Source organism: Filicampus tigris, chromosome 11, assembly GCF_054856515.1.
Source record: "Filicampus tigris isolate MCC_2025a chromosome 11, RoL_Ftig_1.0, whole genome shotgun sequence".
Taxonomy (NCBI): domain Eukaryota; kingdom Metazoa; phylum Chordata; class Actinopteri; order Syngnathiformes; family Syngnathidae; genus Filicampus; species Filicampus tigris.
Window position 1 is genome coordinate 9,728,206 of NC_141227.1, and position 19,848 is coordinate 9,748,053.

Here is a 19,848-nt window from a genome sequence, read left to right on the forward strand (position 1 = left end):
CAGTCCCCCCACATTTTTTTTTTGCTTTCAAACAAATAACACTCAATATGGCCTTTATTAAACACATTGCACTAACAAATTAAATAGAAGGGAAAGAATCACATATTTTGAGCATCATAATTCTTTGTAACTCCTTCTGGTGAGTGCAACTTGGTCACCAGGGGCAGTATAACAGTCATGAAAACACAAGCAAAGAACACTTTTCCAACTACCATAAGTGACTTAGTAAACCGCAGTTTTGTTCAAATATCCATTGCTAAAGTTATAACACCACATTATTGATGCTCTTCTCTTGCCAGTCTAAGGTGATTTGCTTTGTGTGTTAGCATTACGCTAGTGGAAAGCAACATTCTGAGTTTGGCTTAAAAGACAAACGTCTAATTCTCTTGATTTTATGTTTAGTTTGACAGTAAACTTCAACTGGAAGTAGCATTAAACAGCTGAAGTCTCTTTTTTGAAGAATTGTTCGAAGTCTGCCAAACTGATGCTTGTTGTGAAGTGAGTGAAGTCAAACGATGGGGGTAACTCGCATCTTAAGGCACCACTGTATTGCAAAGTCGATATGTGCCAAGCAAATACACCTACACAAATAATTATGTGTGAGAAATTAAGGGGGACAAAAAATAAAAGACCTAATGACAGATGTGAAACATGCTTCAAAAAGTATATTGACAGGTCCAATGAGCACTCATCTTATGTACTGTACATACTTTATATACATATATACACATACAAATACATATACATATATACACATACATACATACATACATATACATATATACACACACACATATATATATATATATATATATATATATATATATACATACATATACATAAATATATACAGGTATATATACATATATATATACATACATAAATATATACAGGTATATATACATATATATATATATACATATACATATATATATATACACATAAGGACCAACATAAAATATAGATGCGTTTCAGTTTTGGGGGTGAAATTGTGGAATGGACTGGATGATGCATTGAAGCTGTGTTGTTCTTTGTTGAGGTTGAAGAAAAAAAATTAAAATGTAAAATAATTCATGTGTATCGGGCCATTGATAAAATGTAAAATTAAAGATTAAAATGTGAATATATAGCATTTATTCATTTTGTTCTATTGAAATTCTGAGTAATTCATGGGACAGTATAGGATAGGCAATAATAAGCCTGGTGCTTCAGCCTATTCCTTTTTTTGGTTGTCAATTGATAGTTGAAATGATTTGTGTATTTTTCTTTTCTGTATTATGCCTACAACCGAAATAAACCATTTATTCATTCATATACATACATACATACACACACATACATACATACACATACACATGCATACATACACATGCATATACATACATATACATACACATGCATATACATACATATACATACACATATATATACATACATACATATACACATTTTATATATATATATATGTATATATATATATACATACATTCATATATATATACATACATATACACATATACATACAGATATACATACACATATATACATACGTATATACATATATACACACATACATATATATGCATATACACATATATACATAGACATATATACACACATATATATTTTTTATTTTATTTTCATTCCAAATTATTTTACAGGGTATTGGTCACGTAATATTTTAAAAGATTTGAAATTAGTTATTTGCATCAGAAAGTTGTAATATTTTAAGAGCGGTGTGATCTCATTGTACTTTAACCCTTTACACCAACAACAAATATTTGTAAGCCGTTTGTAGAAAATTAGAGGAGCCATTGTTGCTGTGATACGGTATTTAGGTCGTACTGCTATTTGGACTGAAGTGAGAGAGGTGCAATTCACACCAACGCACCCCCCCCACACACACACACACACACACACAAAAGGACAACTATAGTCAAATTGTCTCAGATTTATTACTGATTTAGTTATAAATCATATTGCACAGGAAGTCCTGACCAACTTTTACAATCTCCCTTAAAACAGTACCCCCCAAAAAAATTAAAAAGAGAGAAAAAGGTGAGCATGTCATGTGGGTAATTGAACATTGAATACACTCTATAGTGTTCAGTTATCTTATAAGATTTGTTAAGAAGAAACAAATGGATACTATACACAACTATGCCATGTCACTGGCCACAATACAGTCGCTGGTACTACAGTCCGACAGCGTTAGCCATTTTGGAAAGCAAGGCACACCCCTTCAACATCTTTTGAAATGACATCTTAAAGGGTGGGTTAAATCACAGCCATTAAAAATATAAGGTAAAAATATTTAAACAAACACACCTGTGTTCTGCATCAGAAAAAAAGTAACAGTGTCCTTATCGATGTGTTTTTGTCCCTGAAGAGTTCCATCACCCATAGTCTTTACACACAAAAAAGGAAAAACACCATCATCACACAATAGAGTTAGAAATAATATCAAATAACTGACGGCCGTTTGATGTAACATCAGTTTGACGTGTTTTCAGTGGCTGGTGTGCGCTGACTGTGTGACTGAGTTGTCCATGTGAATGTGTGAATAATGCGAATGTGTGAGCGAGAGAGCATTAGAACGTATCTTTGCTTTATGGTCTTTACTTGAGCATAGATCAGCCTCTTGTCTCTTCTCCGACTGTCCTGATATGCCTTAGTGCCGTAATCTGTCGTCTTGAAGCTGCAATTTAACATACACTGATTTGTAAACATTTACGGTGCAGGCCAGTTAAGTCTGCACTGCGAGGGGCCCAGGTTACAACTGGGCCTATGTTTTTGCCCTTATTTCCAACAACACGATATTGTTGACTATTGCCTGCGTCACAAAAGCCTCACAGCGCTTCTTCCCCTCCATACTAAGTTAACACAGTGAGTTGAGGCTTGACGACTGAAAACAGTCTTCAGTAAATGTATTTTTTTTTTCTAGTCTGAAATAGTCTAGTCTGAAATAGGTTAGAAAAATGGCAGTGGGGCAATGATCGCTTCCTTATACATACAGTACTGTGCAAAAAGTCTTAGCAATGACAATCATGCATGACAAGAGCTGTGTATTTGAGGATGTTTGTCCGATGTGTGTTAGTGACCGACTACTTCCTGGTATGGAGTATAACAAACAGCCAGGAGGGTGTCATTGTAATTCTGGGGACTGGGTGGATCCAACTGTATCATGGTAAATAACATAATAATAACAACAACAACATCAACAACAATAATAATAAAAATAATACCACCACAACAAACGCATCGCCCTTTTATATTATTCTTTTTAATGGAAATGGGCTTTGTAGTATTTACGTAATGAATAAAAATGTATCTGTCATACTATTCACTGGTACACAATGTCAAGATGAAAGCTGTGAAAAAGGTTAATTATAAAACAAAGTGTGTGTCCGGTATACAGTATCTTAAGAACAAATAGGCTTGGGATTTTTGACGGTTAAACTTTTTTTTTTTTTTTTTTTTTTTTTTAATGCACAGAAGATCAACTGTCAAGTGATGTCAAGTGACTTACTGAAACTATAATGGGTTTTAAAATACAAACCTACAATTAAATGTGGATGAACAACATTTGCTCTGGACAGCGAAATTTTAAGGCAGCCCTTATTCAGTTGTATCATGTCACTCGCAGTGGCACAGAAACACATGCACGCTGTCTTGGAGTCAATAAGCAAGTTATGAGGAAAGTGTCTGAAACCATGTGGATTGTCTAAAAGAGCAAGAGCTTGGTGATGCATATTCAACAAAAGTGTAAAGTGTGTGCAGATGACACACGATGCAATTACACTATGATTCATTTCTTACATTTGGCACAGCAAAGCACATTCTGGTGGTTTAGTTCAGCAGGTGAGTAACAGCACAGCCACAGAATTTTATGTAGTGACATGGGAAGGTCTTATTCAAGACATTGAGATAAACTACTGCGGGAGGGAGATGGACGAAGTGATCACAACTGCCTATAAATGATCGCTGAGTCACTGTGGGGCAGCGGGCGGCAGCGGGGTGGCTCCCCAGGTGGTGACGAATTAAGAGCAAAAGTTAAGCATTTCAAATAGTCTTTTTTTTTTTTTAACCAGTGCAGCACCCAATAATCAACATCCCTGAACACAAAAACTTAAGTTAGTCTATTGACCCATTAGCTGCAAATGGACATGGTAAGTGTATACATAGACGTACATTCTCCTGACCATTTAAGTCTCTATTTAGAGATTGTGTTCAAATTTGTCTCTCAAAGCTAAGTTGTGCTTGATGACATCAACATTAGCTTTTTTTTTCCCCTAGTTCTTCCTGTGCTTCAAAGTCTATGATTATCATAGGCTGATTGAATTATTAACGATTAAAAAAAAAAAAAAAAAGAGAGGGTGAGCGGGTCTCACCTAATTTTCTTTTCCTCTTGTGAAATATCCTGAGCATGAGAAAGTCCACTGAGTCCAACCAAGTCCTTTGCGGGACATTTTGGATAAATGATATTAAATTCAGCACAGATCTGTATTTGACAAAACAGTCCCTCCATGCTTAGCTGGATCTGGCAGAAAAAAAAATCTGCTTCATATTCAGCTAAATGTCAGCCATGGGGTGAGACGATTGGCCTGCTGATGTTGCTGTTGGTGGTCATGGCAGACAGTTCCCACCTGGATGGAAGAGGAAGAGAGTTGAATGGTACATGAAAGGTTGAATACATTTTTAAAAAGCTTTATTACATTTCAGTATTATTTTCAACATGTTTACAGTTTAACGGTTGAATATCAATATGTGCCCATAACATTAATAAAGGTAGTTAATTTTGACTTGAATTGAAATAAATCGAAAATGTTTTTGTTGTTGTTTGTTTTTTCTTATTAATTTGTCTAATTAAAACAGGTCGGGCGGCAACCAGTGTCATGGAAAGGATCGCTCGTGGTCACCTTTGTACGTTATTCAACATACTACAGTATGTCACTTTTCATCAAACCTGGCACATTTGACTGTCACATTCCTTTTCACATTTTTATGACATTGAATGAGACCACATAACATTGCAAAAATATCGAAGTCGTGTATTATCCCTCAATGAAGTAATGGTTTGAAATGAGTTAGATGAGGGAAGGCCGTGATGTAACATGAGAACCAGGAGCAGGGGCTGACAACCGGGTCTAGTACTGACCTGATGACAGGTCAGAGGTTGAGCTCCAGATTGTTATCACTGGCTCTGGTTTCAACACTCTGTCCGTCTCATTGGCTTTGTTCGTTTTTTTGTGTAGTGCGTATGTGTGTGTTGAAGAGGGGAGATTGGCACAAGGGGAAGATGCCAGCGAGAGGTAAAGGGAGTTAACCAGACTCTTGTGACCTCACAACTTGCCTCTCTCATACATGTACACACAAAAAATAATAGGTTATGAACACAACTCAAAGCACAAAAGGGAATCTTGTGCAAGGTGGCAGTGATGAGGCAAGAGCAATTTGAGGCTCATTGTCAAGTTGCACATTATTTTTAAAAAGACTTTAGTTTTAATGCACGTCTATTTATCTAGTGTTATAGAAAAAAATGTGACGTAAAAAATGTGACGTGAAAATTATGGATGATTCTTTTTCTGAATGAAATAATGCAGAAATCACTCACAATGATGACTATTTCCAATGCAAGAGCTGTCATTGTATTTATATAACTTAGTCATAAAAATGTGGCTAGTCGGTCTATAATATTGTTGCTAAGATAACAAAGTTACTCCTTAGCTGCAATGCTTTGGGTATTTAATGTAAGGTCAATTTTACGCAAATCTTGCTTATTAAAGGGCCAGGCCAGTAACAATCCCTCAGAGGTTGTAATAAGTTGTTCAAATAGATTTGATAGATTGCGCCATCTTTTGATCGGATCAGTGATCGGTTATTGTTTTCACTCGTTGAGTGTGGTCGGCTCCAAAATCCTGATCATGTAAAGCCTAGTAATTAACCCACATCCGAGCCAAAATCGAAGGGTCGCACAGAGTTCTTTTTCCCCCGTTTTATTAACATTTATGCAACTCTATACCATTCTCTTTCTCGACTCTTTTGTTGACTAATTAATGCCTCTGAATTCGATTCTTGGGAAACAATATCATAGATTAAATTAATGAACCATTCATCATTCATATGTGCATGAATTAATTACTTCGATCATTTCTTCTGGCACACAGTAACAACTTTGGACAAACTGAAAGCTGCTTTAAGACAACAGTGATATATCATTATTTTTGGAAGTCCCTGCGACTAAATAGTGCCAAAAGCAAACAACAATAACACAGACAACTATATCTCAATTGAATGAAGAAAAAAAAAAAAAAACACACGTTTTAGAACAGGATGTTTGTCAGACCTGATATCATGTGGGAGACCCGACTGCTCCAGACGGTACTGAATTACAGCTATTTTGCATAATGTCTTCAAATTAGGACCTGAAATAAAGAAAAATGGATGAGTCATAGCATAGTGACATTAGTGAATGAACAGAGCCACGTCACAGTTAGATTAATTAGTTAAATCTAAACATTTAGACTTAGTGGTACTCAAGTGCCATTCTAAATTAATGACCACTTAATAACACGAGGCCTCTGTGACTGAATAATGCATCAACATAATAAAATGTGCCCATCTACACTGAAATCACCCACGGCATTCATTCTGGAAAAATTTGCATAGTGACTGAATTTGTTATGATATAGGTATAAGCAAAAAATTAACCTAATCGTGATCAATGACACAGCTGAACTGAACTTGTCTATGTGCACTATCACTGCAGAATTTAATCAAGGCCTTTCACACTGAGAACTGGAAGAAATTATAACTATAGCTTTGTTTTTTATTTTAAGGCCACAAGGTCAGGGGAGGCCTGTACCTTTATTATGAACTTTCCTAGAATATATTCGAAAATTTCAATTTAATTTCTTCTTTTGGAGAACCCTTCAAATGTGGTACAGAAAAGTCCCACGTGATCAGGGCCATCATTTGTTAAAAATATATCAATATGAAATAAAATAAAATGTCAATGACCAATGTACAGTCTGGCAAAGACCAGCAAACAACGTAAGTGGTTCTTTGTGAAAGTATCTCCTTAAAAAAAGTATCTCCTTAAAAAAAGATCTATAAAATAAACAAGTTGGATATATCGTAAGAGCTACAGCCAACAATCAAACCATGAGGTGCAACGACTGTACTTCAAACACTTCACTTCACACGAGGCCAGATGAGCACATCCGCATTAAGTTCAGTATGTACTAAAATGACGTTGAGGAGAATCAAAGGAACAACACTTGAACCAAAGCAACCACGGTTAAGGCATTTGTATTGCATTGCTGCCAATGGATTAGGCTTGAGTGGCGAGATGAATGCTATACAAGTATACCATGTTCAAACAAATGCTCTAACAAAGTAATGCAGAGGATGAGTATGAGCCAAGACATAAAGCGGAATGTAGCATAGAGCTTGGAGTTGTATGAATACTTGACGATTTGAATGGTTGTATGGAATACTTCCATGGCCACCAAGTCACCAAGGCTTTAAGGCCAAAAGAGGGAAGATACTGTTTACATATATTAGAGATGGCTCAATACCACTTTTTCATATCCGATATCAATGCCAATACCTCAATCAACGCCTTGAGGATCGGACCATACTGATCCTATACTGAACCGATTCTTTTTGTAACTCTAAAAGTTGTTAATCACACATGGATGTCATTAGCTTGATACTGACATCTAAACATGCCACCTTCACTGTACAACAACGATACTGGTCCCCTAAAAGAAGAAGGAAAACGCTATGACTACAGCTCTGTAGGCTTCTGTTCATGGCAACCATAGCGACAGTACGTCTGTGCTATGGCATGTCGCTCAAAGTGAGGTTGAGGAAATATTAATATAGTTTGGGTTTATGGATGACTCTCACCAAGACGTGGCTATATAACATACTAGCAATGGGCCTTTTGAGAGTTTTGAGAGTAGTTATTTAGGTATGTACTGATTTCTCCAAAACAAATTGTTAAAATTGAAAAAGCTTTGCTAATATAATTTTCTTGATAAAAAAAGTTTTTGACTGATTTTTTTGTAATGTATTCTATGGCTAGCCTATCACACAATGTTATGTCGAGAAAATAAGTTAAGGAATCAAGACAAAGTCTCAAGCAAAATGAATCATCATATGAAATCAGATTTTTAAACCCAATTTAGAATCTTACAACACTGAAATGGAATCAGTTTACAGCTGCTGCCTTGGAAATTGTCTTGGTATGCTCTACATAATTTTACCATCAAAACTAACTAATTACACAGCTGCTCAGTCATACAGTTGACCCATTCAAGTAACAGCGTAAAAGTGTAAAAGCAGACGCAATGAGCATATAGCAGTGTAAGTAAGCCACACAGGATTACACTGGGCACTGCCAGTCTTGTACACTCCTTGTGTAATCCCACATGAACAAAGACTAACTGTAAACACACAGAATCACACGCTACCCAAATGTAGGCCGGGTTGGACTATATTTAGTGTTCATTAAATGGAAGTGCATCGTATGACATCACAAAGCTTAGCAAAGGTCAGGCATATCAAGTTCCATTTACATTATGTTCCCAGCAGCCACAACATCCCTGTTTGCCCGAAACGTAGCACGTGGCGGGATTTTGGCCATTTCTTTCTCCGTATGCAAGTCTCACAACGTTTTCTCACAGCCTATCCCGATGATTCAGGATCCACGATGAGTCGTGAGGGGGAAGGGGCTGGAATGCATGAAGACCCCCAAAACGGTTCGCCCCGCAGTATACCAGATTTGCCACTACAATTTCCCGGCCTGTCACCTTCTGCTGGGGTCCCTTAACGTTTTTCAAGTTCTGATCAAGGTCTGGAACATTTTTCTCTGCTTTCTATGGATGAAACCTGGATGCCGGGCAGCATTGGAGCACGTTTGTGGTCACGGCATACTCGAACAATACTTCCCCGCGGGCCCATCATACTCCTATCCTGATCGTGCGTTGTGTCAGACCATAGTAGAATGCAATGTGTCGTATCACGCTAGGCCCATAAATACGTAGCATAGGCAAAAAAATGTGACCAATTTTTTAAGGAACATCAGATGCCAGGGAAATAAAAACGCTTTCCGCTCCACTACGGACCAAAGTTTTGTTACCCGACTAGGTTTCTCATTCACACTGTGGCTGCCCGGGCAAATTCTTTGACTGGTTGAAATCCAGGCCAAGCATCCATGGCAATCACAGCCGGCCATGTTTGCTCATCTGGTGCCCCTGCATTCTGACAAAGACATCCTGTATTGTCCAGGGTGGCTCAAATTATGATTGCAGATGAAATATGATGTAAACATAGCAGAAGGCGTCAGGTGTTGGCATAAGGAGGATGGTGGTAAGACTATATTCATCAGCCATCATTTCTGTTGATAAACAGACAATGCCCCTATATATTTGTTACATCAATTTCTATTAGAAAATATTTAGGGAAAAGAGATGAAAAATGTCAGATACTCACTGAAATCTAAGATGTAGAGATCTGAATGATCCATGAGGTCAAATTCATCACCCATTCCTTGCTCAGGACAGGGACTGCAAAAAAGAACAAAGACAATAGTTTGTAGTTATCAACAAGAATAATATATTAACAGTTCAACATCCTCTTCTGCTTTACGTCTCCGCAAGCCTGAACTGCATTACATAATGTAACGTAAATGGCCAAATATTCCCATTTTCATCCAATTTCTTAACATATTTTATCACTATGTCATCCAAAAAATACAAATGATTAAAAAAACCAAAAAGTGTGCTGGTCACACATCATTCAGCTCTCCTTATCACGGCCAACTTGATTTAAGCCCACAGGAAGTCGAGCAGCGCAGTAAGACAAGCTGGCCCATACAGATAGCCATCCAGACACGTGCTGCCATTTACATCACTTCACATCTGTTTCCTGCCATGGCAAGATGCACACAGCATGGACACCCCAACACACCTGTAACACACTAGGTGCACCACTGCCAAAATATCTTACTAAGGTCTTAATAACTTTAACCAATAGGCTGTTATTCAGAGTCCCAATAAGAAAAGATGGACCATTCTTTTTTTGCTAACGTAGTTTTTATTAAGCGGAGAATAGACTAGACCAATACAACTTTCAGTAAGAAATATAACATCTGCTCATTTATATCAATACAAAATACCAACTAAAAAGAAAAAATAACAATGAAATACACACAAAAGAAAAAAAAAATCCCGCTGCCCATCTGTCCCCAGATACATTGATCACTTTGAATAAAAAGCTAAACATACACATACACCCATACCTTATAAGATAAGATAAGAATGCCTTTATTGATCCCACAGTGGGGAAATTTTCATTGTTACAGTAGCAAAGATATAGGTCACACAGGGGCGGCGGCATAATGTGGCCATTAATGTATAACATTGACGGCAAACATTTAGAATCAAACCTATGTAGATATACGCAGTAACATGTGTATATACACATGTGTATACACACCAACCTACATCTAGAGGCTATCAGAAAGAACAAAGCCTATCCTTTCCAGGTGAAGCGTGTTTGTAAGGTACTTCAGCCAGTATTTCGGAGATGGTGTGTCCTTCTATTTCCGGTGCATCAGAAGCAGTTTCTTTGCTATTACAATACAGTAAGATATAAAACATCGTTCTGCATGACTCAATAGAAAAGATGGACCATTCTGATACAAATATTGGCTTGACAAAAGACAAAAAACTGCTTGATGAGGTGTTTTTGAATGGAGGTTGTCACCATCCTACAGCTACAGACACACCTTTCACATTACACAATATTTAAAATAAATTATATCCAAAAACAAAAAAATATTCACATTCGTACATGCAGGCAGAAAAGCGACTAAAACCCATATTGTATTGTACAAACTGATATTAACTCATTCACAGCCAGGCATTTTTAGACCCTCTTTTACGCTAACGTTTGAAAAAAATATATAAACAAGTTCCTGGGATTGAATAGCTGGACTGTGGACTGTAAAAAGACAAATAAATATGTCAATGGCAGTGAATGAGTTAAAGTAAGGCTGTGCGATTTTGCCCCAAATTCATTAATTCATTCTCTTCCACTTATCCAAGGTCGGGTCGCGGGGGCAGCAGCCAAAGCAGGGAAGCCCAGACTTCCCTCTGCCTAGCCACATCGTCCAGCTCCTCGTCGGGGATCCCGAGGCGTTCCCAAGCCAGCTGGAAGACATAGTCTCTCCAGCATGTCCTGGCTCATCCTCGGGGCCTCCTTCCAGTGGGACATGCCCGGAGCACCTCACCAGGGAGGCGCCCAGGTGGCATCCTGACATGATGCCAGACCCTAACGGACCTAACGGTACATATCATGATATAAAATTTAGGGTAACAAATATTGGTAATTTATTAATACTTCAATAAATTCATCATTTCTGAATAGGTTACTTATATAGTCCATTAGAGAAACTAAATTGGTCAAATAACAATCAAATAAATATGAATTAGAATCAGATGTATTTATTTTATATTTATTTAATTAAAAGTTAGCAATCCCAGGTGCAAAATAGTGCAAACAAAAAACAATACTGCTGATATTTTAAATGAAAACAGTATAGCTGGCTTTAAGTTTAGTTTAGGTTTTTTTCATATGAATTGGTAGGAAGTGTCCAAATCTTTATCTTCAAGCAAATTCATACCTTCTATTGAATATACCGTTTTTACCACACACCCCTATATTTTAGTGTCTGTATTGTGATAGAAAAAGTGGGATCGGTGCATCCCTACTTGGGCGTTGATTAAATTGTTTCAGGATCCCCTCCACCCCTTCTACTCATCAATCTCTATTTCTCTTTCCCGTTGTCTCCGCCATCGAGTCTCCCTCTCGCTGCGTGTTCAGGATGTTGTAAGGGGTTTACGTTCCTAATCTTCCCCAAACAAACATGTTTGAGGCTTAAAGCAGCCAGGAGAGGTGCAGAGCACGAGCACAATCGTCCCAGAGGGCCAGCTGTGGAAGTCATTACACCCCCTGCCCCCCAGGAGGTGATCCACACAGGCTTATACGGAGCCTTCAACCGAATACCCTCAACCACCCAGTCCCATCATCGGAAGACCGGTGACTCTTATCTCTGCTTCTCATCCTTCTTATAGGCCTACTCGCAGTGTCATCACTCAAAGGCCATGCATAAAATGTTTAGGGGCAGTGCGAATGTTGGTGTAGAAAATAGCACTATAGATAGATAATATGAATAGAAAAATAGATTGAGGAAATGCATGTGACATACTAAACCAAGTAATGGGCACTGCAAGTAAGACAAGAAGAGTATTTGAAGAAGTGCAGACCAATTTCTTAGGACAACAACAGTGCCAGATAATAGACTGCTCTCACATAGCTGCGAGTGTAGTACTGTACATAAAGCCAAAAAAAAAAAAAAAAAAAAAAAACCATCACTTAGCGCTTTACTGTATACATGAATGTTTTGTTTTTGTACATTTTAGTACAAGTTAGTGATTGATAATGTGTATTATTGTGAATTACAAATGGTTGACAGCTGCCATACTGGAAGCGCTATCATGATGTGCTATAATATTCATTCTTCTTTCTTGGGCCAAGCCAAGTCAGATATGATGGTAACAAACAGAAATATATATAAGGAAAAAAAAAGAGGATGAGAGTGCTGCCGTGGATGGAAAATGAAGACGCACTCGTAACATTATATGTAGCAAAACTTAAATATAGCAGGTGATCTTCAAACTTGGCGGACAAAATAATTGTCAATAAAAAGTCACCGCAGTATATTATGTAATAGAATAAGAATTCAGCATACTGCAGTTGCATAACATAATAGTTAATAAAATATGGCTCATTTTTTATCCATATTATGTGCTTATACAACGCCAATTTCATTGAAGTTGGGACGTGTAAATAAAAACAGAATACAATGATTTGCAAATCATGTTCAACCTACATGTAATTGTTAACACCACAAAGACATTATATTTAATGTTCAAACAGATGAATGTTATTGTTTTGAGCAAATAATCATGAGTTTATGGCTGAAACACATTCCAAAAAAGCTGGGACAGGTGGCAAAAAAGACTGAGAATGTTGAGGAATACTCATCAAACGCCTGTTTGGAACATCCCACAGGTAAACAGGTTAATTGAAGGCTGGTGGGTGCGATGATTGGGTATAAAAGCAGATTCCCTGAATTGCTCAGTCATTCATAAACAAAGCTGTGCCAAGGTGAGTGAGAAAATCATCAAATAGTTCAAGGACAAAGTTCCTCGTACAATTGCATGGCATTTAGGGATTTCATCATCTATAGTCCATAATCTCATGAAAAAGTTCAGTGAATCTGGAGAAATCACTGCATGTAATCGGCAAGGAAGAAAACTGACTGACTGAAAACTGAAAACAATGACTGCCCGCGACCTTCGATTCGTGAGACAGCAAAAACCGCCATCATTGTGTAAAGGATACGCTGACGGATGGCCGTTTAAAATTAGAGGCGGATCGGCCTATAGACGGGTACCGGTACCATTTTTTCCCCCCGGAAAAAAAGGCGAATGACGGACGACGGAAAGGTACCCACGCTGCAGACGGATGATGAATAACGGACGCTCAATTTTTGTTTTTCATTCTTAGCACTGCCTCAATTTTAGCATCTCCTGAAAAGTGACTATTTTGGAGGTGCAAGGTTTTGGCCTGACGTCAGCGATATATATAATATAATATGTACCCTGTGGTACAAAACATAGGGGCTCCAATGTGTACCCGGTTTAAAATGTACAATAAGTGTATTTCCCCAGTGACAAGGAATTGGATGCTTAAAGATACAAATAGCACCTTTTTTTAAATTTTCTTATTTTTTACAATGTAACAAGTGCTGCAGCTAAAAATAAGGGAAGAGACACGTGGAATGGGTCGGAAAACAAAATATGTGTTTGAGCCAGCAACATTTGCTTTCAGTGACTCAGGAAGCATAACCAATTAATGTGACATTATCATATTATGCGCTGTTGGCACCTCACTTTCTTTCCAATCATCACCTAAATGTTTTTCATTCTTACCACTGCCTCAGACCTGTTGTTGAAGGTTATGAAAAGTTGAATTTGTGGGAGTGACACCAAGAGCATTAGAAGTAACTCCACTATCTCGAGAACACAATGCAGTGTGGTAGCTGTCAACAACTCACACGGCGAGAGTGTCAGCCTTGGATGCTGATGTGAGAAAAAGGTAGAGATAAGAGGATGCTTTAAGAAGAGCGGCAAAAGAAATGACAACTGTATTGCTGGAACACAACTTTCTCACTTACTCATGGACAATATTAGCCCGGGTGTGAAATCCAGCAGCACATTAATGTTTTATTGGTCTTTGTAAAACAAGCCGAAAAAGATCTTAGAAGCAGGGGAAGGGAAAGGGGGGTTGATGGAAGCGGGAAAGTCACAGTGTTTGACTTTATGTGGCATCCTGGTGTTTGATGGTTCACTTTGTTACTCGATCAGCAAAGTATCCCTACGTGTGAAAGTGGTTCCCCCAACCCCGCAGCAATGGTGGTTCCCAGTCGAAAAGAAGCCATAGTGATACTCCCCCCACTAAAAAAAACAGCGGTTGCTATTTCAAACAACACTCAATGAGTGTGTCTAATCACCCAATTGCCACCCTCTCTAGTAATGCACTGACTTCTCCACCTAATTATCTTTGAAAGTAGGCCTCTGAAACAGTAGAAAATCAACTACTGTCCTCAAACTAATGAGGGAACACGAGAGAGCCCTAGGAGTAGTCCAAATTAAGAATTCATGCATGTAAATACCAAAACACTCTGCAAAAACAACAGCAGTGTTGGAAATGTTACAGATGATGTTCTTAAGTATAAATGTTTTGAACAGTGGCTATATCATTTGGTGTATGTTGAGTCATTTCATTGGCGATATCCTCATTCTTGGAGTGATACCATCTGCATCCTGTTCCTTTCGCTACATCCTATTGAACTTTGCTTCTTCAGGACCATCTACCTCACAGGAACTTATCACACACTACAACTTCCTGTGAAACACCTTATCAGGGTGAGCAGACACATTTTATTATTTTTGCTTGCTTTTCAGAAAAGGCAAAAACCTTCAATAAGTGAAATGAATCTACAGGGCGAACAGACAGTTCAAGCAAAACTGTGGGGGACATGATCTTTATCAACACATAATCTGGAGTCTATAATCCGTCATCAAGTATAAAACTGCATTTTGAGTCTCACTTCTTAACTTGTATGCATGACGTAATGGTTGTCGGTACAACTTTGTGTGTCTTAACCTGTATCCAAATGTTACATTAAATGGCAAACTGGACTGTTGAGCAACGGTTGGTGAAGGTATTAAAGCTTCCTTTACTTCCCGGTACCCATTTCAAATGAGAAGCTGGATTGTAGAGAAACAGTCAATGAAGGTTTCAACAATCCATTTGTTATCACTGATTGTTAAGATTCTCGTCCATTTTTTTCAGCCTTAATCTTTGCTGTCTCACCTAGTCTTACCAACATATCTGTGCCCCCTCCTGAGTGGTGGCTGGAAATTGGATTAAGACCTGTAGCCCCATGATGAGAATGAGACACTAACTACTGCTGGCTCCCGAAGATGCCTGTCTTCAGATTAGACTAAAATGCCAGTTGCTAATTAAACCTAAATCTCAAATTCCAACCCTTGTGTACAAAAACTATTTCGCCTTTGAAATGGAACTAAGGTGCAAATTGGCCCTTTCATACATTTATCTACAGTATTTAGGCTTCTTTTGCAGGATTTTTTTTTTTTTTTCTAAATCACATTGCGCTGACACAAACCTGGAGCCAATGAAAACAAGGAAGACATGAATTAGCAGTTTGGGCCTTGAACACAGCTGGCTAACATCCATCTATAGGAGGAGATGGCATATTAAAGTTTGAAAAACTGTTGTCACACTCTCCAGCTGCAATTGATAAAATGGGTGTCAAGGCCCAATGCACAGGACACTAAAAGATGATACTGTAATACAGAATTATGCACAAACGCAATAGGCTGTTTTCTTCATAGTTTTATCATAAACCATATTATGGTTTGTATTTAAACCCTAAATGATAGGAAAACCAAAACATTTAGGCCCTGTCTACACGTAGCCGGGGTTTTTGAAAACGCCAGATATAAATAAGCCTGTAGTTAGCCCTATCATCCACACGTCCCCAGAGTTTTTTCAGTGAAAACGCAAAACTCCGGCCGCAGTAGAGATTTGCGGATATCTCCGGATCGCGTTTTGCTGTGGACAGTTACACCCGGAGATTAACGTTGTCACAGTGCGACAACATTGCTTTGACTTTATTGCGCGACTTGTGTTTTCATGCAAGTCAACATGGATTCTTGCGGCGCTGTGTTGGTTATTACCATTCTCGATGCGCTTTTTACTTAATTATTTGTCCGCAACCAACCACTGCTTCTCGTTGAAAGGTTTAAAAGCAATTCTGACCTTTTGTCGGTTCTCCCGAACAAGTTTGGTGCCGTGTTTTTGGTTTCGTAGAAGTGACGTCAAAGGACGGAAGTTCCTTCTGAATGCACAGTATTAGGCTAACCACTGCCGCCTAGAGGCTCGGATTTCGTGTGGATGCGTTTTTTTAATGTGTATTCCAACGCAGGGGGGGTGAGATATACGGTTGTTAAAAAAAAACCCGGCTACGTGTAGACAAGGCCTTAGTGTGAAATGAATTGATAAACCACATCTCGACTCTCCCACAATACAATTCTTGTTCTGCATGTGACAAGAACATTAAATCAAACGTTAGACTTGTATTTTACATGTCATCTGACTTGAGCGGCATTACGGAGTGTCACCTATGCATGTTGTTTATTTGAGCTGCCGTGGAGCACTCACCTCTATGACACCATAATGTATACAGGCTGTTGGTGGGTTAAGGAGGGTTAAGATGCAGATGAAATACTAGCACGGTGATGTCTTTGAAGGGTAAATCACTGAGTTGCTGCGCTGCCCAAAGGTCTCGTGCCGCACGCGCGAGATGCCCCAAATCCATCTCAGGTCACCTCGCTGTTTGACAAGTTTTATCTCAGGCATATGAAACACGCACCCAAGCGGACTGACAATTACTAAAGGGAAACCTCTGCAACCTACCCTTTGACACTAAAGGGCTAATGACAACATGTGTATAACTGAAGAGTTGATAATTGTGTTTGCGTGGAGCCAAGTGTGTCAGCAGCATGCCCTGAAGCAACATGCAACTTGCAACAAGTGCAGCTGAATTAGGCCAATCGTGTAGTTTGACCATAAATTCAAAAGTAAAATTTTACAATAAGTCATCATTTCATAAAATACATTCGCAAAGGAAAAACAAAAAATGGTTTCGATAGTCCCCCGACTGAATTCCATGTAGTGTTTAGTCTAAAAATTGAACTATCAGGTTCGATGGTGATAAGCTACACTTTAGCCAGCTGGACTATCATAACAGCAGCCCTCTCAGCCATTGATAAGGTGCTAAATGGCATTATACGTGATATCGAGGCACCAGGCTTTTGACCTCCTGATCAGCAAAACAAGATCACTGGACCAGGCAGAAAATCACCGGCTCAGCAAATTGCTGTTTTAAATTCATTAGTAAAATTCCACCCAGATTAAATATCACGGTGAGATTTTGGTGGAATAAACAAGAGGTTTTGTGCTGGGATGTTTTGGCTACCAGTGAGATTACCTGCCATGTGGTCTTCCTTGAGCTAACTCTTAAGCAGCAACATTTTCTCTCGAGGTAGAAGCATGGGCCAAAAATGTGAAAACAATGTACAGATTTTAACCACCAGAAGATCTTTGGTCTGTCTTGATCATTTTCTATACTGTGTACCCTATTAAGTGATGGCAATAAATTGCTTCAAGGATATAGTTAAATTGGCAAGATTAGTTTGAAATCAATAAAACTGCTCCTATCCTACAATTAAAGGCTCTGTTAAAATACAATTCATTAGTGAGCACCACCAAGATGTCGAGACAAAATGCAGAAGACCTCAAATTACTGCACTTGCGATGCTTCACATCTTAAAGACACGCCGCTAGAAATATTTGTAACTACAATAATGGTGACTGTAGTAATCTTGATGGAATGAATAGCGCTAACAGTAATTTACATTTTACGTCAAAGAAATTTATATTGTAATTATGGCAACAGATTCTCCCTAACAGCTTGGAATCGGTCTGCTCCCATCATGCCAACCTGTCATGCCCTTGTCCCGCTGTACCCCACAGACGATGCCCAGCCTTAAAATAAATTGCAATTTAGCATTACTATAGCATAAGGTGCACTCATTTTAGGTGGGACACTCAAAGTCCAGAAAGATATAAAGCTGGAGTGTGTTCATTCCCTTCCACGGAGTTGAAAAATATTGGATGTTTTACTTTGCACGGTATGCGGTTAATTGCTTTCGTAGGTGAAGGTCAGTGCAGGTGGAGTTAGTCATGCATGGGTCGTCCTTCGTGGGGCAATGAGCAGGTCTCAGCAAATGAGTGTAGCAGAGGTGGCGAGGGCAGATCAAATTGCACTCCGTGAGAAAGAATGCTCCCTCAGGTCATAAATCAGAGATGGGGCAGAATTTCGCGCCTCCCTGGAGCTCAGCATGCCTGTTTACACTGACGTAAGTGGCACTCAATAGACTGCCACGAATGCCTGGCCAATCAGTTCACTGGGACAAACAGACCATTTTCCCTGAAGTATTGTGTGCACCCCAGTTATGAAGCAGGCTCTAAACTGCGTCAATTTCTGTGTAAAAAAAATAAGCATGGACTCAAAATAACCTGACGTGATTTTTTTTTGTCTGAAACCTAAAATCTTTTTTTTTATTTTTTTAAAGCCTATCTATCTACACTCCTGCTGAATTTAGCTCAGACTGATCATTTCCCACATTAAAATGCCTTAGAAAGCTGGGCAATTTGGGAGTTCCAGAGTTTTATTGTGCTTCACTAAAGTAATAAATTATGCCCACACAAATCTCGGCCTGAGAATAAATATCAACAGAGGGGTTCTGTTTAAGATCAGTCTGAAAGGACAACCAACCCGGGAAAACAAAATGTGAGCCATAAATTTGAACACAATTTCCTTGGGCCGACCTACCGAATCAGCACACTCACAAAAAACACAAGCAAGGTGTCCGGCACATAATTCACGGCGCCTGTGCAAGCATTCGTCAGCTGCATAAAGACAGATACCAATAACTTGTTAGGTCTGTTAACTGCCCTTCTGTTGTTAGGTCATGTAAAAACAAACACATGGTCCAAGATGCTTTTAAATAGAATGGTTTTAAATAGTAAAAGACCTTTTACCGTGCAGGACAAATTAAAACATAATCTTGATTGCAAAAAAATGACGGTAAGTAATAAGAGACAAAAAAAAAACAAAAAAAAAAAAAACGAATGACTTAGAAGCCACTTAGTGTGCGTCTTGCTATGTGTGTGCTCGCGCTTATGGGAGTTCCTGTGCGTAAGAAGCTTACAGGCACTCATCTAAACAAACATTCAATGCCAGTCAATAGAACTGTGTGGTCAACTTGTTTCAGGACTGTAAAGATCACACTTAGTTGGACAGTCACAACAACAAAAACAGCTTGGGCCGGACATAAAATAAAGTAGAAGTGGACCAAAATGAGCAGGCCCCTGATTCGCAGACTAAATTAAGGTCTTACTGTGGTGTTTGATAGCTTTCTCTGCTCTATTAATACCCTTCATTGTTCTGGTGACTAATTTTGACACACACAAGCCCTATCTGGTCGCAACAGGAAATCAAGACTGTGAAATGGGCTAATCCAGGGGCCATGGACATCCAGGGGAAACAAAACAGTG

The 19,848-nt window shown here is 38.6% G+C and overlaps 2 protein-coding genes across 4 annotated transcripts in view; one reads left to right on the top strand and one right to left on the bottom strand.

Moving 5' to 3' along the window:
- Positions 1 to 1,936: 1,936 nt before the first annotated feature.
- Positions 1,937 to 19,848, bottom strand: part of klhdc3 (kelch domain containing 3) — a 32,591-nt gene continuing 14,679 nt past the window's right edge. For 2 of the 3 annotated variants that reach the window (XM_086045203.1, XM_086045204.1), the window contains 3 exons: positions 9,502 to 9,575; positions 6,347 to 6,425; positions 1,937 to 4,646 (listed from right to left, as the gene is read on the bottom strand). In XM_086045203.1, the coding sequence (XP_085901329.1) occupies positions 4,580 to 4,646; positions 6,347 to 6,425; positions 9,502 to 9,575 (220 nt within the window). In that variant the 3' untranslated portion in view covers positions 1,937 to 4,579. The remainder of the gene's footprint in view (positions 4,647 to 6,346; positions 6,426 to 9,501; positions 9,576 to 19,848) is intronic. The other variant, XR_015088647.1, reaches the window with a different exon arrangement.
- On the top strand, positions 8,618 to 12,420 carry LOC147139676 (uncharacterized). The gene is made up of 3 exons (XM_086045205.1): positions 8,618 to 8,861; positions 11,118 to 11,358; positions 11,896 to 12,420. The coding sequence occupies exons 1-3, from the start codon at positions 8,751 to 8,753 to the stop codon at positions 12,144 to 12,146; spliced, it is 603 nt and encodes a 200-aa protein (XP_085901331.1). The 5' UTR covers positions 8,618 to 8,750; the 3' UTR covers positions 12,147 to 12,420.

Excerpts from the sequence above, each read along its gene's own strand:
- LOC147139676 (XM_086045205.1), top strand. The coding sequence starts at position 8,751 with ATGAAGACCCCCAAAACGGTTCGCCCCGCAGTATACCAGATTTGCCAC. Across the intron at positions 8,862-11,117 it reads TTTTTCAAGTTCTGATCAAG|GTCGGGTCGCGGGGGCAGCA; the intron begins GTCTGGAACATT and ends CACTTATCCAAG. Across the intron at positions 11,359-11,895 it reads AGACCCTAACGGACCTAACG|GATGTTGTAAGGGGTTTACG; the intron begins GTACATATCATG and ends CTGCGTGTTCAG.